This window comes from Gracilinanus agilis, chromosome 3 (genome assembly GCF_016433145.1).
Source record: "Gracilinanus agilis isolate LMUSP501 chromosome 3, AgileGrace, whole genome shotgun sequence".
In the NCBI taxonomy this organism is placed as follows: Eukaryota; Metazoa; Chordata; class Mammalia; order Didelphimorphia; family Didelphidae; genus Gracilinanus; species Gracilinanus agilis.
This window is the reverse complement of record NC_058132.1, coordinates 637,383,728-637,406,160: the sequence shown is the minus strand read 5'-3', so window position 1 is coordinate 637,406,160 and position 22,433 is coordinate 637,383,728. Positions and strand designations below refer to the sequence as shown.

Below are 22,433 nucleotides of genomic sequence, written 5' to 3'. Positions count from 1 at the left end.
ACTAAGGCTCAGAGTCCTAACTTGGTTCTTGCTAAGGCTCAGCCAGCTGGCCTTTGTTATTTTTATAACGTGGAGACAAAATTAAGAGTTATACACTTCTTATAAGGAAAACAGTGTTAGTTTATTGTAAAATAGGAAAAATTTGGGTTAGTCAGATCAGAAAGGATATAGCCTGTGGAAATAGGAGAAATGGTTCCTTGTGGAACCAGGGAGTTTTATTTTGGGTGGAGTTAGAATCCCTTAGAGTTAGAAATCCTCTTATATCCTTATATTCTCAATGAATAGTTTATTTTTGTATAACAAGAGTCTCCTTAGTGTCCTTGTGCCTGGCTCTAAAGAGAAGTTCACTTACGACCTCTTATGAGCTTCACTTCACTTATATAAACTAAAGATACTTTGGAAGCACAGCAAGCAGTTTATATCCATAATCAATTCACTGCTTATTATTTTTACAGTGTACCTCCCAATAATGATTCTATTTCCAAATGAAGATTATAAAGACCTAACCCAAAATAACTTGGTTCTGTATGGTTGTTCCATTCAGTAAAGACTGAAAACTCTATGCCTTTTTCATGTCAAAGATTCTCATCCATTATCTTTCTATAAATTTTCCAAAATGGATTCCATAAAACTGTCTGGTCAGATTTCTCTAGTTTGGTTTCTACTTTGGAGGATTCTACGAAGGTGCACACTTATTGTCATTTATGTTCTTTATATAACCTTCCCATCTCTTTTTTTGGGTTAATTAAGCCTCTGATACTGTCTTTTATACCATTTTTCATTTCAAGTCATTACTAGTGTTCCTTAAGAGTGTGCCCAGTTTGCTTTGCAATCCACAAATAGTCTTGGTAAGTCTGCTTCACAGAAGGTGGAATGGGGTCCCTGCCCTCTACTTCAGAACATATTCAAAGAGATAATAGAGGGAAAGACTTATACAAAAATATTTATAGCCACGCTTTTTGTAGTGGCAAAAAACTGGAAAATGAGGGGGTGTCCATTGATTGGGGAATGGCAGAACACATTGTGGTATCTGATAGTGATGGAATATTATTGTGCTGAAAGGAATAATGAACTGGAGGAATTCCATGTGAACTGGAACAACCTTCAAGAATTGATGCAGAGCGAAAGAAGTAGAATCAGGAGAACTTGTACACAGAGACGGATACATTATGGCACAATCAAATGTAATGGACTTCTTTACTAGTAGCAATGCAATGATCCTGGACAATCCTGAGGGACTTATGAGAAAAAAAGCTATCCAATATCCAGCAAAAGAATTGTGGTAGTAGAAATGCAGAAGAAAAACTTGATTGATCACATGGTTCAATGGGTATATAATGATATGCGTAAAACCCAATGGAATTCCTCGTTGGCTCTGGGAGGGGGAGGGAAGAGGATAGGGGAAAGAATGTGAATCATGTAGCCATGGAAAAATAGTCTAAATTAATTAATCAATAAAAAAAATGTTTTATTAAAAAAAGAGAGAACATACTAGAGTATTCTCTGTTTCTTTCCTGCTAACTACATGAAGAAAAAGCCTTTTACCTAAGCGAAAAATAAGTATATATATATAGAAAAGTCATAAACAGAAAAAAATCAAGTTTTGACTTTCCAGGTAGTGACAGAGAATGTCCATAAGCCTCTGAGTTAAGAGATAGGTAACACAAATAGGCTATAATCCACAACTGGACTACCTGACACATGGTCATGAATACATAGATAGCACTTTTGTTTCTTCAAATTCTGCTGCATCTAATCTTTTGTGACATTAGATGTATGATTATCATATATGTAATGGACCAGGCTGCAAACTTGTGAACTTGGAAAGGTTGGGTAGCCACCAAACATGTTGGGAAAGCAAAGAATGACATAGCTGCCACAAATGAAAGAGAATCTATATGTTACCTAGCCCCGTGGTGAACTCATATAACACCTAAGAAACCCAAATTCCCTGCCAGGAAGGGAATGGCTAGTCCATCAATTTTTTTTTTAACTTAAGTATTTTTCCATGGTTACATGATTTATGTTCTTTCCCTCCCCTTTTTCCTCCCCACTCCCAGAGCCAATAAGCAATTCCACTGAGCTATACATGTATTATCATTCAATACCTATTTCTATATTATTCATTTTTGCAATAATCTTTTAAAACACAAAATCCCATGTCTAATACCCATATAAACAAGTGATAAATCAAATGTTTTCTGCTCCCACAATTCTTTCTCTGGATGTGGATAGCATCCTTTCTCCTAAGTTCCTCGGGATTGTCCTGGGTCATAGCATTGCTACTAGTAGCAAAGTCAATTAGATATGATTGTCCCACAACGTTTCAGTTACTCTGTACAATGTTCTCCTGGTTCTGCTCATTTTACTCCGCATCAGTTTGTGGAGGTCTTTCCAACTTGCATGGAAATCAAGCAGTTTATCGTTCCTTATTGCACAATAGTATTCCACTAATCCATCAAATTATGCCTGACACAATTAAGTCACTGTGTGAGACAAAAGCTAGTAGCAGCCATTTTAAGTTTGGATTCCAGTCTCCTAAGAATTGAGATGATGAAGAGAAGAGTATGCCCTAATTTGGGAAGAAATTTTTGTATTCTGGGTCCTGCTATAGCTTTTCAATAAATACCACTTTGTAAAAGCAATTGATGCTAACTGCTTATTAATAATACTCCAATGTCAACTGATTAAAAATGATGCTGAACATATATTAACTGGCACTGGCAAATGATATTGGGGAATGAATGGATGGATGATGGAAGGAATATATTAGATTGGGGTGTGGAATATTAGAACAGTACAATTAGAAAGTACCCCTAGAACCCTGAGAAAAGATGTAAATCTCTAGGAACCTGACATACCAGTAGAAATGGGTTGAGAGCATGAGACCAGAATGTATAAAAGCGATAGAGCAGTAATATGTAACAATCTGACACCCAACTTAAAAAAAATTTTCTCCACCAAATGATCAATACTTCTAAAATAAAAACTAATAAAAAGTTTAAAATAATAATCACAAATAATGGGAGAGGCTGTCTGATAGTCCACATTCTTTTAAAATTTATACTCAGTATACTATTTGTTACTGAGTGGAATTTTATATAAAATGAAACTACCTTAGTACACAGTTCAATGGGGTTCAGTTAACAAACTATCCAAAGGTCCATATTCCCTAAAAGGAGGTTCCTAAGGAATGAACATTGATATCCCACTGTAATGCTTTTAAGCCCTAAAGATGACCATATGGAAAATAGAAAACATTCACTTGCCTTTCTTGAATTTATGTATAGGAAGTTTCTTAAGTTGATCTTTACGTAGTCGATTCCTTCTAGCTCTATGTCTGTCTTGCACAAATTTTGTGATCTAAAATTAACAGAAAAGAATGCAAAAATATCACTATATATATAAATATATCACTATATATATAAAATATACATTTATTAGTATATACAATTCTAATAAATTTCTTATTTTTTAGTTTTCTTAAGTGATTGCAAAGAAGTTAAAATTAATAAAATATTAAGTTACGTTAGTGATTAGTTTTCCACAGTCCTTGATATATTTAACTTAATAATAAGTATTTTAAATATATGTACCACAACACGCAAATCTGGATAATGTATAGCTTATAGATTAAAACTAAAATAATGGAGGAAATGTAGAGGTGGGAGCAGTAAAATGGAACTTACAATGAAATTCTAATATGCTTCTCCTGGGCAAAACTCAGTAAAATTTTCATCTTTTAAAAATGATACCATTATGTTTCTGGCCAGTGATTACACATGCTATTCAACTTGATCACTACAATATAATGGCTAACATAAACATTTCTTTTCTCAAAATCACCACAAACTGCAAGGTGTTGTGAATGTGAAATCCCCTTCCCCCCTCATAATTATATGAGTATCCGCAGATTTTCCAAAATTCAGTTATTTTGTTATATTAGGTCAGCAGTTTTTTCACAATTTAGTTATTTTATGATCATAAATCTTAAACTTTTCTGAGAATAATCAAGTTTTAATTTTATCTGGAGTATTTTTGGTATCTGAATCACATATGATTCTACGTGAAGCATTTTTTTTTCTTTTAGAGATTCAACATTTTTTAGTAGTTTAGTCATTTTGGAACTGAATTAGTACTCAATAGTTCAGTCCTGTTGGAACTGAAGAAGTATTCAATTGTAAATATTAAACATTTCTAAAAACAGTGATCACTTAATTCTGAAAGAAACATCTCTAAGAAGAATCATACAGCACACAAAATTTTCTGACATTTTTCCACCCTATGTTCTACTATGTGAAGTTGTGATTCAAACATTTTATCTGATTCATTCTTAGGTTAACTATAAATATATCTGAAAAATTATTGCATCTTTTGTACAAGTTTTGGGATAGTTACGGAGGCCACTCATAAGGCTCTGGGTCTTCAGTTGCTAACCAGAGTCCAGCTTTATTATGAGACTGGCCCTCTCTCAATAAACCTATTTCTTTTCGGCTTCGAAACTTTGTTTTACTTTTTTGCATCTCCGCTAATAAATTTTCGCCACAGTGTTTGTAATGCATTTTCACCAAAACACATTTAATTATATGAGAGAGGGTTAAGTGGTATGTTAACAATTAAAATAAACTGGTAGATCTAAACCTCTTTATCTTCTATTATCAAAAATCAACATTCCATGATAAATACACATATGCATGGGAAAACAAAGAGCAGGATCAAAATATTAAATCAAGGAATGTGATTACACAATATAGCATTTTATATTATATATGGATCATAGTTTAAGTACAGATTATAAATGGGAGAGATGAAAAAAATATAGAGTGGAGATCAGAAAAAACTATGGATGGTTTACATCAATAATTAGCAGGATGACTGAAATCAGTCAACAATACTCTGAACTCGGCAGAATTCCTATTTAAATCTATTCAAAATACAATTGTATAATTGTTTCAAAAGATATTTTTCTTCTGTGGGAAGGAGAGCAGATAAATGGATTGACCTACCTTGAATTTCAAAGTATCTATTCTCTTAACATGATAAAAAAGGGAGCCAAATTACTAACTTCTCAAAAAAACTGGGTGAGCGGGAAATTACAGGGTAAAATATGCAATATAAAAATAAGGGGGAAATCTTTTCCCTAGTATTTTATTTTTACATATTTAGATTTTATGTGTTTCCTTTTAAAATTTTAAAAGAAATTAAGTGAAAAGCTAAAATTTCTAAGTTAATTATTATACACTGTATATTAAGCCCAGTGAATTTACTAGCTTTATCTTCAATACGGCATTATAAATATCTACTACATATCTTTTTTATTATTTCCTCTGTGGATACAATATAGTTTCTTACCTGATCCAACGTAAGGCAAAAAAATCGAATCTTGAGAAAAAAGCTGATTATTTTGGTCAAACTGATATCCTTATCTGTTAAAATGCCTATGGCAAGAGATGCTTGCAGTGATAAAAGCAGAATCATCTTAAGGAAAAAAATATGTTCCCTTGCCCTTATCTATCGCCTACACTCTTGCACAGTGATGAAAAATGACAAGCAGGTACTCACTTAGTATTTCAGACTGCAAGATTTATCTATGCCTTTTCCCCTTGCTTCTAAAATATAAACATGTTGCTAATTCTCGGTAGAGATAACAACTGTTTGGTAATCCAACGATGAATCTTTTCAATCTATTGTTCTAGTCATATTTTTTACACAGCAGTGAGTAATTAACATGGTGTACTATCAGACTCAAATAGAAATGGATCCCTGCAAGCTACATATTGATTTAGAAAGCCGTAAAATAACATTATCTATGTTACATTGTATTTTTATTTATTTTTGTTAAACATTTCCTTTTTTACATTTATAATTTACCTTTTAATCTGGTTTGGCCACCCTTATAGAGAGTTTTGCAAATTTCCAAGCCCCCCCCCCCAAAAAAAAGTGGATCCTCCTGCACATGAGGAAAATCTTTTCCCATAGCACAGAGTTCTAGCTTAGACCAAGGGCAAAGGAAAGGGAGAGCCTTATATGCCCCACCTCCCTCCTCTGATTTGGAGGAGGAAGAGAAAAGATATGCCCAGAGTCTCCAGGAGAGAAGGGAAGACAGTCTCTGGTTTAACAGGATGGGTCTGATAGGCTTGTAGGGCCCTGAACTCACTCTCAAACTAGACACTGATAGTTTTTCCCAATTGCCTTCTGGTTGCCCTCAGTAAAGTCTGGACTATAGATTTAAAAGTCAGTATTTATGAGGCTTCTTCATCTTTTTCCAATTTAATCTTCTAATTTAACCATCAGGAGAGATTACAGATGCTTCCCACTCTGTAATTTTGAGGAGTCATTTGTTAAAAGGATCCTACTCTGGGAACTTCAATTTTTTGACCCACATAATCTAACCTCTTCCTAAGGTAATTCAATTTGTCCCTGTCAAAGGTTCCCCCATGTTTCCAACAATGCCACGGACAGTCTCAAGTGAACTGTTGCCAATGGAATAAGAATTCGCAGCAGTCCAGGCCAAATGGAAGGCAATGACTAGAAGAATGCATGTAGGGTAGAGGGATCTAGGAGAGAGGAATCCATCCTTGTCTTTAGATGTTTTTGTTGCCCATGAAAAAGCCAAAGTTCAGAAAATTTTCCTTCCAATCTATGGATAATTTCCCTAACGGGACAGCAATTTGAATGAGAAAACCAAAAGTAACTTCCTGAACATCCAAAGACTACTGGCTAAGTTCAGCTCTTTTTTCAAGAAAAGAGCTTAGTGGGGGCAGCTAGGTGACTCAGTTGATAGAGAGCCAGGCCTATAGATGGGAGGTCTGAGGTTCAAATCTGGCCTCAGACATGATCCTAGCTGTGTGACCCGGGACAAGTCACTTAACCCCCAATGCCTAGTCCTTACCATCCTTTTGCTGTAGAACCAATATAAAGTAATGATTCTAAGAAAGAAGATTTTTTTTGGTTGTTGTTATTTTTTTAAGAGTTTAGTTTAACCTATGAATTCTCACTTTGTTCTTTAGTGCCCATAGGACTTCTATGATTTTCTTCCTCAATATATGAACTTGAGTAAAAGCCAAGAGGTTCAGGGATCAGGGAGGGAGGGCAGTACACACAGACCAAAGTCCCAACGGTGAAAAGAGCTCAACCGGCCCTTTCTAGTACCAAGTTTCTTAGCCAGATCAAGGATTCAGCACTTCACTCTCAGTCTACTGATCCTATAGCTACCACCAGGAAAGTCAAACGGGGTCTCTGCTAGTGTCCAGGGACCCTTAAAGCAAAGGTAAAAAAATGCTCACTTGAGGCGACAGATAAATTTTATCGAGGAAGAGAGAGACATGTATACTGAGACATACTCAGCATCACTACTAAAAGTTCCTGGCTTAAGTCTTGGATTATTATGGTTTCAGCAGGGCCAGGAAAGGGAAATGGGTAGTCAGTAAATATTACTGAGCTGGAGACTTCTTGACACAGAAAAACAGGATGTCCTTGGGGTCCTGGGTGTTTAGTGACCCTCCAGATTAGATAAGATGGGTTTAGGCCAGGTCTAAAGGATCACTGTTATGTCAAACAGGATCCTGACTCAAGGAGCATCCTGATTGACAGATTTTAAAGTAAAATCATCATCTTCTATCTCAGGACCTGGGAAATAAGGCAACTCAAGGAAGATAGTGAGTTACCCCCAGGATTCCTTTCTCACTAATAAAAAAGGATCAGATGGATCATACCAAAGTTACTTGACCCATGTTCTAACTCCAGAAAAGCAGATAAAAAATGGGGTCATAAAAATTCAAACAATGATACAATCCTTACATAATTCTTAATTATAAGTGTTGAATACTGACCAAAGCTATACAACTAGATCATAGAACATAGAGTATATATCTTTGTTCACAGATTATCCACATAACCAAGATAAAACAGGTGAAACGAACAGAAAAGAAATAATATTTCTTGATTATAGACATTGTTAAAGAAACAATATGGATGTCTTAGTTAATTTACAACTGAATAGTGCAAAATTAAATAATGGATTAAATTCTCTTGAGTTACTATTTCCTTTTAATTGAAATTTTCTTAGAAGACTATGTTGTAGTACAGGAGAATAACTACACTTCCTACTTGAAAATTTACTAAATATCTAAATTCTTCTACTCAACAGTATCAGAATTAGTATATCATAACCACGATCTAAACTATGTACAAAAGATCAATTCTCAAATCTCTATTCACATAGCTCCAACTCTCCTCTCTGATTCTCTATTATACTACCTCTACCATTTGTCCAAAACTGTCTCCAGTCTCAGTTTACTACAACATCCCCCTTCTCCAACAGATAGAACTTAAACTCATGCTTTACTAAGAAAATAAGGGCTATTTGCCATAAGCTTTCTTCTTTCCTCTGTATTTCAGCTTCCTTTGATATTATGCAGACCTCATTTCTCTCATGTACCATGTCCTGCTTTACCAACTACTTAGTTGTTTATTGACTGGTTGATTAATTTAGAATATATTGTGTGTATTGAGGAACTATTTAAAGATGGACAATATAAGGCACATTATTCCTATAGGGGAAAAAATATCATTCTGCATTTTCCTAATTCTTGATCCTATTTTTTAAAAGTATTTAAAATTACCTACCATGAAGATGACAATCAAGATGAGGCATATGCCGACTATGATGAGGAATGGTATTAGGTAGTATTCTAGAGGAAGGCTAAACTCTGGAACCAAAACAATATGGCCTCTGAGGAAAAACACAGAACAACATTTGCAAAACATCAGTATTTGGTCACATCATATTTAGTAAATCCCTAAAGCAGTAAGAAAAGCCCCAGGTTGAGATTCTGCCTCTGATACTTCACAGCATACATCCAGGTCCCTTTTATCTCCTTGAAATTTGGTTTCTTCCTCTCTGAATGTTTTGAGCCTCCAAAGAAATAATCTATGGAAAGTACTTTATAAAGTATCAAGTGCCACAAAAATTCATTTTCATGAGAAAAACAAATGAAAATATGTACTTCTGGGATGTAGAAATTTCACTCTCTTCTATTAACTTCCACTAAATTCTTGCTCTCTTCCAGAGTATTATTTCTCTATAATGCATAGATCTTAGAGGTGTTTCTGGATTCACAAAAGTTATACCCAAAGAGGACAAGCTGTGAAGGATTTGTGAACTCATTCTTTACTGAGAAAATAGGGGGCCATTCATTTGCCATAAGCCTTTTTCCTTCCTCTGTATTTTAGCTTCCTTCAACATTATTCCCTGATCTTTCCTTCTTTACTCTGGCCTCTGTATATGATAGTCCTTCTTTTTCATCAAGGCCATCAAAAGGACTCCCAGTCAGATGTGCCTTTGGTTCGGCCTGAACTGCTGCAATGCTCATTACAGTATGAACTTGACAATCTAATCTTTGTCTTGTGAGCTACAGTCTAGGTATAGGAAAGGCCCATTACCAGAAGGTTAACCATCATATGATTAGTTTTTGAGATTCAACTCAGGAAGATAGTCTGTACTGATGGAAAGAATAATCATACCAGGGAAAACATGGATCCTTGAAGAACTGGAATAAAAAAACCATTAATGACATACATAAGTCTCTCTGGGGGTATAAGGCTGTGGGTATGTATACCAGAAGACAAACTTCCAGTTTTCAGTATATTTCATACATACCAAGAGGAAGAGAACTATACTCAGAGAGTAGCTAAATCCATTCCTTAAGTGCTCTTATTCTAGAAATATCTAAAAGATATTGGTAGTGGAATGAGATAGGGAAGAATACAAAAGAATAGAAAGCATGATCCTTTCCCTATAGAATGAGAATAAGAATATTAAAGACTGAATATCTTTCAAGTGAAAATAGATTAAAATAGATGGAACCAATCAATAATAAGCATTTTTAAAAAATCTTTATTTTACTTTTTCAAACAAAAATTTGTTTTCTTTCTTTCCCACAGCCCATCTCCTTTGGAAAACCAAAATAACACTCAACCCACTCCACATTTATGTTACCTGATCTCAACTGGGTTCTTAAAACTACATGGAAATCTTTTTATCTTCCCTGATTGACTTTAAGTTTCAGTCTTCACAAAGTGGCTATTTCAAACCTTCTAATCTTTCAACAAGTAATTTTCTCTCTTTCAAAACTCCCCTTATTTTTAACCAGCTGTGTAAGCTGGAGAATGTGTTTTTAAAAAAATAAATTCTAAGACTATAAATAACATGCATTTCTCAAGCTGATTTTCTCCTCCCCCAAAGTAATAAACATTCCATAGGGCTTAGTTTTTTGGCTGTTTTTTTTTTTTTTAAGGGGGAAGATGAAGGGAGAGGGAAATAAGTTTTTATATAGCACATAATAGGCTATGTGTCAAGAACTGTGCTAATTGTTTTTTACAAATATTTTCTCATTTAATCCTCACAATGATTGTTCCAGGTAGGTGTTATTATCATCTCCATTTTCCAACTGAGAAAAACTGTCATGAGATAAAGGTTAAATGATTTGCCTGGGGCCACACAATTAGTATCCAAGATTATGTTTGAACTCAGGTCTTCCTGGCTCAGTCTAGAGTTCTGTCCATTGTGCCACTAGCTGCTCATTTACATATGAAATTTTAGAATTTTTTATTTCATAAAGAACAATCTCAAGGTAACCAAAATGTGTTGAAATACAGAGTTTAACTTAGTATTCCCATGCCAATATATTTTATTCCTCTTATTCAGTTCAGAAATCAAATATCATTCGAGCCTTAAACTAATTCCAATCTGAAAAAAGTTACAAAAAGGAATATAAAATCCTAATATTTCTAATTAGCAAGGTTCAAGCGTAACTGAACTCATGTTTTTTTCTTCACAGCACTGAATCACTGAGCCCAAAAAATAGCATATGCCAAAGCTTTGAGCAAGCATTTCTGCTATTAAACTACAAAGTAAAAATCCAGCTGCTATACATTTTCTGGGAATAACAGTTGAAATGTTTGTATCAAGTGGATTCAGTCATATCCCCCATCATAAGGATGGGTAGGTTTCTAGAAGTGTGGGTTCTAGGCTAGCTCATCATCCTAACTTGAGGAGTTAAAGGAGCTCAGTGATTCAGTAGTGGAGTCACCACATAGTTAAAAAGACTAGAAGAGTCACATGGCAGAGTGTGAGGTAAATGTCAGAAGCCTAGAATACCTCATTAATGAAAAGACCAGTGTCCCCAGGATAAGGCCCTGCCCATCTGACTGGATCCTGAGCTTCTCTACGAATGGGACACTCACCTTGTAGGCATCTGATCCCATCAGGTCCCAAAGTATCAGGTTGCTGGAGCTGGTATAAATCATGCTCCTTCCATTTACGCTCAATGTATCCTGTTATGTACATGATCATGTGCATGTTGTCTCTGTGAGCTCCTTAAGGATAAGGTCTGTGTTTGTGTGTGACTTTTTTTAGCGGGAGAAAGCAAAGGCAGCTAGGTGGTTCAGTGGATAGTGTTGGGCCTGGAGTCAGGCCTCAGACACTAACTATAGCTATAACCAAGTTATTTCATCTCTGTCAGATTCAGTTTCCTCACCTGTAAAATGGAGATAATAGGGGCAGCTAGATAGCCCAATGAATCAGGTGGACCTGGATTCAAATCTCAGACACTTTCTAGCTGTGTGATACTGGGCAAGTCCCCATAGGCCTAGTCCTTACCACATTTCTGTCTTACAATTGATACTAAAACAGAAAGTAAAAGTTGTTTGTTTTTTTTTAAAATGGAGATAATAATAGCACCTACCTCGTAGGGTTGAGAATTCTCCTTTTTCATTTCTAACACTGATCATTTAGATCTCTTCTTTTTAATCAAATTAACTAATAGTTTATCTTATCATCTCTTTTGTGTGCTCCAATTTAGCACATCTAACATATCTAAGATATAGGTCATCTGTTTCTGATATGATACAGCCATCTCAAATTTAATATGTATGTAGTAGAAACAGCACTAGCTTAGGAGTCAGAGGACCCAGGTTCAAACCCACACTTACCCACAAGCTTATTAACAATTCTAAGTTCATACAATACATTTAAGCTTCCTGGGCCTTGGGTTCTAATGCTGAAAAATGAGGGGGTTGGTCTTAACCTGAGGAATATGAATGGGTTTCAGAGGATTCCCTAAACTTGAATGGGAAAAAAATTATATCTGTTTTCACTAACCTGTAACTGAAATTTGTCATTTCCTTCAATTATTTAAAAACATTTTTCTGAGAAGGAGTCCATAGGCTTCACTAGACTGCCATAACACAAAAAAAAAAATTCCTGTTCTTAGTTAAGGTAAAAAAAAGTATGATCATTTTACATTAGCTAATATAAACCTAATATACCAATTTATGGGAAATGTAAATATATTAAATAATCTGATAACAGATAAAGAAAAGCTTTTAAATCTCAATTATACCACTATAATCACCATTCTTTTGGGCAATTTATCTATGAGACATATAATAGAAAAAGGTTTTCATCAAAGTTTCCTTATACTGTAAATTCTTTTCTCCTAAAGCTAAGATTCTAAAAGAAAATAATCCATATACCAGTACAAAACCTGAAGACCATTTGGATCACAGTCAATGATAAAGGAAATAGAATGAATCTACATAATGCACTGTATTAGCTATTTACTAATGCTTGACTTAAATAGGGAATAAGTATGTTTCCAGGAAGGTCCTAGACCTTCTCCAGATAATAAGCCAAAAAGCTTTCCCTAAACCAGAGGTTCTTGTTTTTTGTTTCATAGATCCCTTTGGTAAGTACTCCTTCCCAAAATAATGCTTTTAAATGCATAAAATAAAATACATGCCCAAAACTGATCTCTCTTTTTTTTTTTTTTGCCAAAATATTTCCTCTTCCTTCCCTTCTACTGCTGAAGGTGCCACCAATGTCTCAGCTACTCAAAATCAAAACCTCTAGGTGTCATCCTCATAGTTAGTTTTTTTGTTCAGTTGTTTTGTTCATGTCCCAGTCTTCATGATCCTATGGACCAAACTGTTCATGGGGTTTTTCTTGACAAAGATACAAGAGTGGTTTGTCATATCCTTATCTAGTGGATTAGGGCAAACGGAGAACTTAAGGTTCTTAGCTTAAGTTCTTAACTTAAGAAGTTATGGGAGTTGCCTAGGGTCACACAGCTATTTAAGTGTCTGAGGCTGCTTTTGAACTCAGATCTTCCTGTCCCAGGTCCAGTATTCTATCCATTAAGCCACCTAGCTGCCTCCTAGGCAAAAAGATTAAGTGACTTGTCCAAAATCACAGAGCTAGTAAGTGTCTAAGACCAAATTTGAAATCAGATCTTCCTGCCTCTAAACCCAATGCTCTTCTCCACTGTGCTACCTTAACTGCCCCGTGTTCAAATACCCACTCCAGTATTTGACAAGTTGTCAAATCTTGTCATTTCTCCCTCTGTTAACAACTCTTACATAAGCCCCTTCTCTCCAGTGAGATTACTATCATTTTGAGATGGGCTATTATCACCCCATACCTATATTATTACTGAAGTATTTTGCTTATTGGTCTTTCTTCCTCATGATTCACCCCACTCCAAAACCTTCCCCACTCAACTGTCAAGTTAATCCTCCTAAATCGCAAGTCTGATCATGTCATTCCCCTATTACCAAACTTCATTGGCTCCCTATCACCTCCAGGACCAAATATAAAATCTTCTATTTGGCTCTGAAAGCTTCTCCTTCTTCAAACCTTTCTAGTCTTTCATAAACTACTCCCTTCCAGATAACTCATCTCCACCCAGGTTCCTTCAAGTTTCATCTTCTGCAAAAAGTCCTTCCTAGTTCTCTTGATCTTCAAGTCTCACACTTCCTAGCTGTATGACCATGGGCAAAATGCTTAAGCCCAATTGCATAGTTCTTATTGCTCTTGGAACCAATAATTAGTAACTGATTCTAATATATTAGGTAAAGGTTAAAAAAAATGCCAAATAGCTGTTTATATTTGATCCTAGAGACATGATTTTACTGGGTAAGAGAATAATATAATCAAGTAATTTTTACAGCTATATAAATGATTATTTGGAGAGGGAATACACTTGAGGCAGGAAGACCAATTAGACTGCACCAGGTATGTGACCCTGGGCAACTCACCTAGAGGGAAGGGAAGGAAGGGAGGAAGGGAGAGAAGGAGGGAGAAAGGAAGGGCAAAAGTCCAAGTAAGAATGAAGGAAAACCTGAATTACAGTGTTATTAATGAGGAGGAGTGGTCTAGATATGTGGGTTGAGAGAGAGTCAAGAATAATACTGAGGTTAAAACCCAGGCAATCAGAAGAATAGTGATATTTTTGAAGGAAACAGAGAAATGTGGCAAAGGGCTAGGTTTGGGGGCTAATGAGATCTATCTTGAGTATGTGAAGTTTGAGATGCCTACACAACATTTATTTTGAAATCAATCAAAAGTTATTTACTATGTATATGGGTTGTGCAGGGGGGACCAATACCACTGGTGTGAGGGCTTGCCAAGCCCTTTTCAGAACTGCTCAACTACTCTGTTATCCATCTTTCACACAATTCTCATCTGTGGCTCCAAGATGTTCTGGCGTGCATAGCAGTCACACTGGTAAAACTGTCTTGGCAGAGGCTAAACTAACAGGCCTCAAACCTGTCTGTGAATTAGAGGGATGTCTATGCCAAGCATGTGAGGACTTCCCCTGGTGGAATGGATGGAGGAGAACAATTTGTTCCAATAGTTAGAAGGTGGTGAATAGTAGAGTGCCTAGACATGGTCAGACATGAAAGAAGCCTGCATTCCAGGCCACAGCCAGTCATCCTAACTTCTGTCTTGCCACTGGACTTTAATTAACTCTGGAAAAGAGAGTGAGGCAGATGACTGTGCAACTCTGCTTCACTTAAACCCAATTTCTGTGCAAGTCAAGATATCACCCTGATGATCTCTTGGTCCTCTTAAAAAGGAAAGGGGAACAGCTAGGTGGTTCAGTAGATTGAGAGCCAGGACTACAGATGGGAGGTCCTAGGTTCAAATCTGGCCTCAGACACTTCCCAGCTGTGTGACCCTGGACAAATCACTTCACCTCCATTGCCCAGCCCTTACTACTCTTTTGCCTTGGAATAAGTAGTATTGGTAAGGGCGTTAATAATAAACACAAACACACACACACACACACACACACACATATGAATGAATAAATAATGGATGAATGAATGAATCAATAAATGAATGCATGAATAAATAAATAAATGAGTGGGATGGATGGATGAATGAATAAATAAATAAATAGATAAATGGATAAAGAAGACAGGGCAAACAACCATGTGAGCCTCTATACCAGGAACTGGGGATACAGATGTAATTAAAGAAAATTCCTACTCATGTAAAGCTTCTACTTTAAAAAGATGTATATACAAAGTTGTTTGAGAGAAGAATCACTAGCAGTTGAAGGGATCAGGAAAAGTTTCACAGAGCAGCTGGCATCTAAGGCTCATCTCAAAGGAAAAAGGGTCATAAGTATAAGGTCAACATGAGTAAAGAATACATTTTGAGGGATGGAAGTCAGCTAATGCAAAGATTTGGAAGATAGAAGGTTGTGTGTTGAACAAAGTCATAGAATAAAAGATGGGTGGCAATGTCTAACGAGGCTAGAAATGATAACTTTGGTACAAAGTTGTGAATGGTTTTAAAAGTTAAACAAAAGAGTTTAGGATTCTAGAGATAACATGAAACCACTAGAGTTTTTTGAGTAGGACAGTGATATAGTTAAATCTGCACTTAAAGAAAATAATTTTGGAAGTAGTGTGGAAGTGGATAGAGACTCAAAGAAAAGTCAAATTAGGAGGCTGCTACAATAATCTAGATGAGAAGTGATAATGAACTAAAGTCAGGTTCAAAAGATGTGGAAGTAAAAATAGCAAGATTTAACAAGTGAAAAGTTATATGGGGTGAAGGAGAATAAGGAATTAAGGATAAGAACATTACTGAATTGGGAGTATAGAAATATGGTGGTGCTTTCAACAAAAGTAGAAAAACATGGAAAATGAGGGGGGGAGGGAAAGGAGGAGAGAGAATGAATTCTGATTTGGATACATTGTGCTTAAGATGGCTAAGGAGAATCAGTCTGAAATGTCCAAAAGGCAACTACTGATGCTGGCCTGAAGCTCACTTCAGTGCAAAATACAAGGTGGCTGATGGGATCAATAAGAAGAGAGAGACAAATGAAATCCCAGGAATAAAGATGATATAGTAAATAAGACTCAAGTATTGAATAAAACAGGAAAACTAAGAGAAGTGGCTTAAAAATCTAGAGATAAGAGTAGTCAACACTATCAAATACAGCAAAGATATCAAGAGGAATAAAAAGTAACAGGGGGAAAACCTACCAGATTTGGCAAAAAAAAGACATCGTGGAAACTTTGCAAAGAAAAAATTTAACCGAGGATTAGTTGAGATGGAGGACCATGTGGGGAAAGTATTGAGAGGGAGAGGCCAAGCTAGTTTTCCTAAATTAAGCAACAGGTTAATTTTTCTTTTCAAGTTATTATGATTTTTCTTTAGAAAGCTATTTAGTTTAGAGCATAGTGCTACATCAGTAAGATGATTAATTTTAAGGATTTATTCACCTCTTCAAATTTAAAATGTCATTTTCTGCCTAGTCTGCCAATCTCCACCAAAAAAGAGCATTACACAACAACCCTGGGGATATTACCCAATTTAAGCCTTGAGCTAAAATGACAAAATAAGATGTATTTTAAATATATATAGTTTTTTACAATATTTTCTAAATTTTTACTTGTTCCATAATATATCTGTAGTCACCTACCTCAGAGGGTTACTGTGAGGATCAAATGAGATAACAATGTAGAATACTTAGCATATTTTAATGTGCTATATAAATCATTTGCTAGCTATCATCCTCGCCATCATCTTCATTCTGGTCACCTTGCTTCTTAACACTTGTTCTGTTAAATAAATCAGGCATGTAGAAATAACTAGCAAAGGGAATTCCCCCTAAGAAAAACAAGTCTATTTTCTATTTTTCAAACTATTTCAATCTAGTTTGCTAACAGTTTTATAGTTAGTCAATATTTTTAATTACATTGTTTAAAAGTAGTCATTTTCATACCTCAAAAGTAATTTTATGTTCTTATGTTTTTTTTATTCATACATCAAAAGTAATTTTATGCTCTTATTTTTCTTATTGAAAACAGAATACAATTTTAAACTATAAATATAATAATATGGTCTGAGAAGAACTCCAAGTCATATACACAGATTTTTCTATACTTCAAGGCTAATTTAAGTCACACTTTGACTTAGAAAACCATGCTCTAAAGTCACAGCAACAATATATACATTCTCCAGGGGGTAGTTTGGGTTTTAACAGTCTTAAAGCAAAAAATATAGTACAGTACTCATTTTAACTTGATACCACAGATATATCATATGGAAGAATAAGGTTGGAAAGATGGTTTTCTTTTTCCTTTCAGATTTGATCAAGGAAAAGTTAATCAGATTGTACATATTTATCTAACGGAATAAGTAATTTGGCATATAAATCCTTTATACATAGAAAAGCAGTTATCAAAGCCATATTATTCCTCTGAAGAATTTCATTCTATTAACAAGAGTAAGATAAAGACTAAGCTTCTAAAAATAAGATGCTTGTGCACAATGTTCCACATTCTTTGATAAAGTGGATAAAAAGAAACAAAATTAGAAGCAATAAAATGTCTACCACTCAGATACATGATTTGTAAATTGGCTAGGTAAAAGACTAGAGATTTTGATTTGGAAATTCAGAGGATAGCAATAATGTCTTGTGACTTCTTCACTTTGGTATTAACTATGCTACTGATTAATGAATTAATACTATATAGAAAATTAACAGATTCATGCAAATAATGATGTGATTGGCATAAATTATGATGCAATAACAAATTCTGCCCTTCCTCAGAATCAGGCACAACTTTCAATACCTCCGGTGCCTGTAGAGTGTCTACTGTGATACCAGAAATACTCTGGCACCCCCTAGTGGAATGTTCCCTTTTATGAAGCCAGAAAGGTTCAGAAGGAAAAATGAGCCACTTACTGGCTTTCCTATATATCAAATACCAAGGAAACATCCATCGGAAAGGATGGAAAAACAGTTTATTTCTTTTGGAGAATTTCTTGTTTTGGGTCTTCAGACTTAATATGGTACGATTTCTTCCAAGAAACTATCAAAGCTTCACAGAGGGAATATCTCCATGACAATACTAAAATTCCAACCTTGGAATTTTGAAAAACATTTCTCAAAAACTAGCAGTGGATTTTCAGTTGATTTCTACCTCAGTCTTCTTTGGGCTTAAATAGAAGATGACAAAGGATTCACATCAGAATAATTATTGCTGTGATTGCATGTATTACAGAAACTTGTATGATATTAGAATTTCACATACACATATCAAAGAATCCAGATACATGCTAAGATTAGAGCAGAAACTACACAGAGGAAAAGGGGCAAGGCCCCAGGTGTTGTTGACATAAAAGAATGAGATAGGTGGGTCATCTGCCCTACTGTGGAAAGTCTATTCTAGATTGGTCCCACTACTTTGACCAGGCCTGGGTGATCACTGTATAGGGCCCTATGCCTTCATACCTTTCTAAAAAGCTACTTGGAACTATAACCAAAAAGTCATCAAACTTTTGAAAGGACAATTTTGAAAGCAACAAGTTAATCTTATCATGCCCATAAAAAGAAAAGCAAACAGGTATGTAAAAGAAACCCTAATATTGCACAAACATTCCTCTTTCTCTATTTTGCTATGTATATATGCAAAAACCCATTCTATTTCATGCTTGATGACCTCAAAAAGAACTTTATAAATTCCCAAAAGCCATTCAGCTCACTCTGCTTCTCTTCATTCTGGGTCCAACTTATTGTTCATTTGTAGCCTCTGTCCAAAGTTTTATGTATCTATCCATTCATACATCCATCCATCAAACTCTCCAGATGACTTCATAAATTGTCCATTCAGCTATATCTTAAGACTTAAAACAAACAAACAAACAAACAAACAAAAAAAAAACACCATACCTTTCATCTTAGAATCAATACTATGTATTAGTTCTAGAGCAGAAGAGCAGTAATGGGCAATGGGAGATAAGTGACTTGCCCAGGGTCACACAGCTAGAAAGTATCTGAGGCCAGACTTTATCTTGGACTCTTAGTCTGGATAACAGTCATTCTTTATTCACTTCTTGTTGTTTTTTCTCTGTAGATAAGTCAGTGTAACTTTTTCGAATGATTACGGATCTCACTTAGGAGGTTCTACAATGTTATGGACTTGAAACAATAAGTGCAATGCTATTCCCAAAGAGAAGTATCTTAAGGGACTTTGCAATTTATAGGGAATACTGCTTTCACTAGGATTCTGCACTGAATTTTCTCCATGACCATGGTGAATGAATGACTGAATGATGATGGGAGAGAAAATCCTTTTTAATTGAAAAATAAAATTATGCTAGCCTCAAATTTATGACCTTGGGAGGTAACTATAACAACAGATTCATTGTCCCTTTTGTTATTTTTATAGCTTTCATCTTTCCTATTCAATTTTAAGCAGCTTCAAGAACTTGTACCTAATAGATGATCAATATGATTTACCATGCAAGTAGATAACTATTTTTTACACTATAAAGAGTCAGAAAAAAGAATTCTATCCTGCTATTAGCAGGAAAAAAGCTAATGTTAGAGAAATGTCTAGTACTAATCACCAATTGTTACTGAATATAGAATGAACTCATGACTCTTGGTTTGATTGCTTATACAAATGAATATAAAACACTCAAGAAGGGGAGCAAATATAATTTAAGTTTTACAGTTCACCAGTATCTACTTTGACCTAACTTGGTGTTATTCCTTCCTTTTTCTCATATTGACACTGGAACAGAAAATTATGCCTGTTGATGAATAATTAATAGGAAATTAAAAGGATGAAAAAAATGCCTAATGTCCAGACTGAGGCATGTAGTTAGGCATTGTTGACAATGAGTTGGTCCCAGAAATTAATAAGAATTGGTTGAATCGCATTTGGAAATTCTGTACTGTTTTTTAATGGTCACAAGTTTCTCCCTATTACAAGACTTGTCTTTTTTAAAACACGAATGTCCTCCCATTAAGGCTATCTAGTTGTGAATCTTAAAAACCATAGTCTCCCAAGAATCAAAAGTAGTATGTGAGGCAAGAGGGAATGGAAAAATAAATGGTAAGCACAAGAATTCTATTGTATAGTCCCAGTAATGATTGCTATGCAAAAAAAAAAAAAAAAAAAAAAGTAGTTTAAGAAAGAAGAAATATGAAATATCACCTAAAAAGAATGTAGAAAGAGCAAGTCATATGGTGAGAGAAAGTGATAACAAATGGACAGATATCTCAAGTACTCCACTATTATTACCCCTAAAATACAAAAAAGACAAGAGGAATGCCACAGGGAGACTGGGTAGATCCTCTGTGGAAGTTCTATGGAACTTGGAATTGCAAGTATGGATGGAAATAATACCTGCATATGTGATTATAGTTACACTGAAGAATTAACATAAAGATTCCTGTCAATGACCTTTGAGTGAAATATTTAAGTGTCACAGGTCTAGTTTTTGTCCTTCATATTGAAAAGGACCAAAATGACATCACTGATTAAGTCTTTTGACTTGCACGCAAACTGAATTTAAGTGATGCAGAACTGCTTCACTAATTTCCAGTCATGGAAGTCCAATGCCAAGACAAAAAGTCAGGACATTTGGTGATAGCTCAGGATACAGAAAATGAGCTTGGCTTCTTCATTTTCTCCACAACCCCACATCATAGTCATGTTATAAAAAAAAATGCAAACCCCATAATATGAGATGAGCCAGGCTATATTTCTAAATTGCTCCAGATGATGGTATCTGACCCCTCCCCCAGCTGACTTCTCCCTCTAATACAAACCTCCTTTCTCACAGTCTTTTCCTTTGTTACTATCCCCCTTAGGCAAGCCCTCCTCAACAGATACCCACAAATAATCCCAAACTGTGCCCTCTCGAATGACAAACTAGATGACAAACTTCTTTCATCTCAAATCTCCTCCCTTCTCACTCTCTCCATCTAATTAACCCCAATGAAACCCAGGTTTCCTTCTAATGAAATGGCTACCCTGGATTCTCTTTCCAGCACTAATCACACTTCTCCCCACCCTTTACTTCACTGGTTGAGGTGGAGGAAGTATCATTCCTTGTGCCACCCCAAGGCCTTCTCTGTACATTCATACTCAGTGACTTTTTTGGGTTTCACTCAATCCATATTCATCACCCAATCAAGATTCTGGTAGCCACAAGTTTAATCTCTCTTTTCCCTAACTCCTATCCTTAAATCACACATAATGATATGTTCTCACACATTCTTACCTCCAGATTCCTCAACTTATTCATTTCCCCATCTCCTCTACTCTATAGCAGCTACAGAGAGAGATTGGCATATCCCTTGATCTTGCCATCTCACACAAACACACCATTTTCACATTCATGAACTCTGAAATTTCCTTATACATTCAGTCTATTTTCATTCCACTCTCTTCTCTTTGAGGTGTATGAGATGTTCAGGGAGGACTATCACCTCTCATATGAAGGCTTGCTGAGGCTTTTCAAGGCTGCTCTTCATCCACACCTTTCACTCAACTCTGTGACTCCAAGTGGTTGTACCATGCAGAGGGGGGTCATACCTCCAATAAAACTGTTTTGACTATTTCACTTGATTTCATCACACTCAATTATCTTCTCTATGCTGATGATTACAAGTTCTTATCTAGCCCTAACCTCTCATCAACTTCCAGTCTCACATCTCCAACTTCAGATTCTCAAATTGGATGTCCTCTGGGCATTATAAAATCAATATATTCTCTAAGAGTTAAAATATGAGAATGGCTTTAAATAATAAAATTTATTAGAATTACTTGGATGAGTAAAATATGAGAAATAGATAGAATTAAAGTAGCCTAATCTAGTTCTCACGTAGGTGCTTCCAGCAGCATCCCCAGCAGCAAGTTTCTTCCCCAGATACCAGAGACAGAAAGAGTGAGCACTCTCCCATTTGTCCCTTTTATCCCCTCTTTTACATCCATACATACAATACAAATTGAGAGTCATGTCTGGTTCAAGTTTAAAGTCATATAAACTACATCAGGACATAGGAATGTAGGGACATAGGGCAACATCCCATGTGCAACCCCAGGAGAAGGGTGTAAATTCCCTTCACATCTTTCTTTTTTTTTTTTAAACCCTTGTACTTTGGTGTATTGTCTCATAGGTGGAAGATTGGTAAGGGTGGGCAATGGGGGTCAAGTGACTTGCCCAGGGTCACACAGCTGGGAAGTGGCTGAGGCCGGGTTTGAACCTAGGACCTCCTGTCTCTAGGCCTGACTCTCACTCCACTGAGCTACCCAGCTGCCCCCACCTTCAC

The 22,433-nt window shown here is 35.7% G+C and overlaps 1 protein-coding gene across 2 annotated transcripts in view; it reads right to left on the bottom strand.

Annotated features, from left to right (window-relative positions):
* The window catches only part of RNF13 (ring finger protein 13), a 117,075-nt gene that overhangs the window by 17,363 nt on the left and 77,279 nt on the right, over positions 1-22,433 (bottom strand). For both annotated transcript variants that reach the window (XM_044670848.1, XM_044670850.1), the window contains 2 exons: positions 8,629-8,734; positions 3,270-3,363 (listed from right to left, as the gene is read on the bottom strand). In XM_044670848.1, the coding sequence (XP_044526783.1) occupies positions 3,270-3,363; positions 8,629-8,734 (200 nt within the window). The remainder of the gene's footprint in view (positions 1-3,269; positions 3,364-8,628; positions 8,735-22,433) is intronic.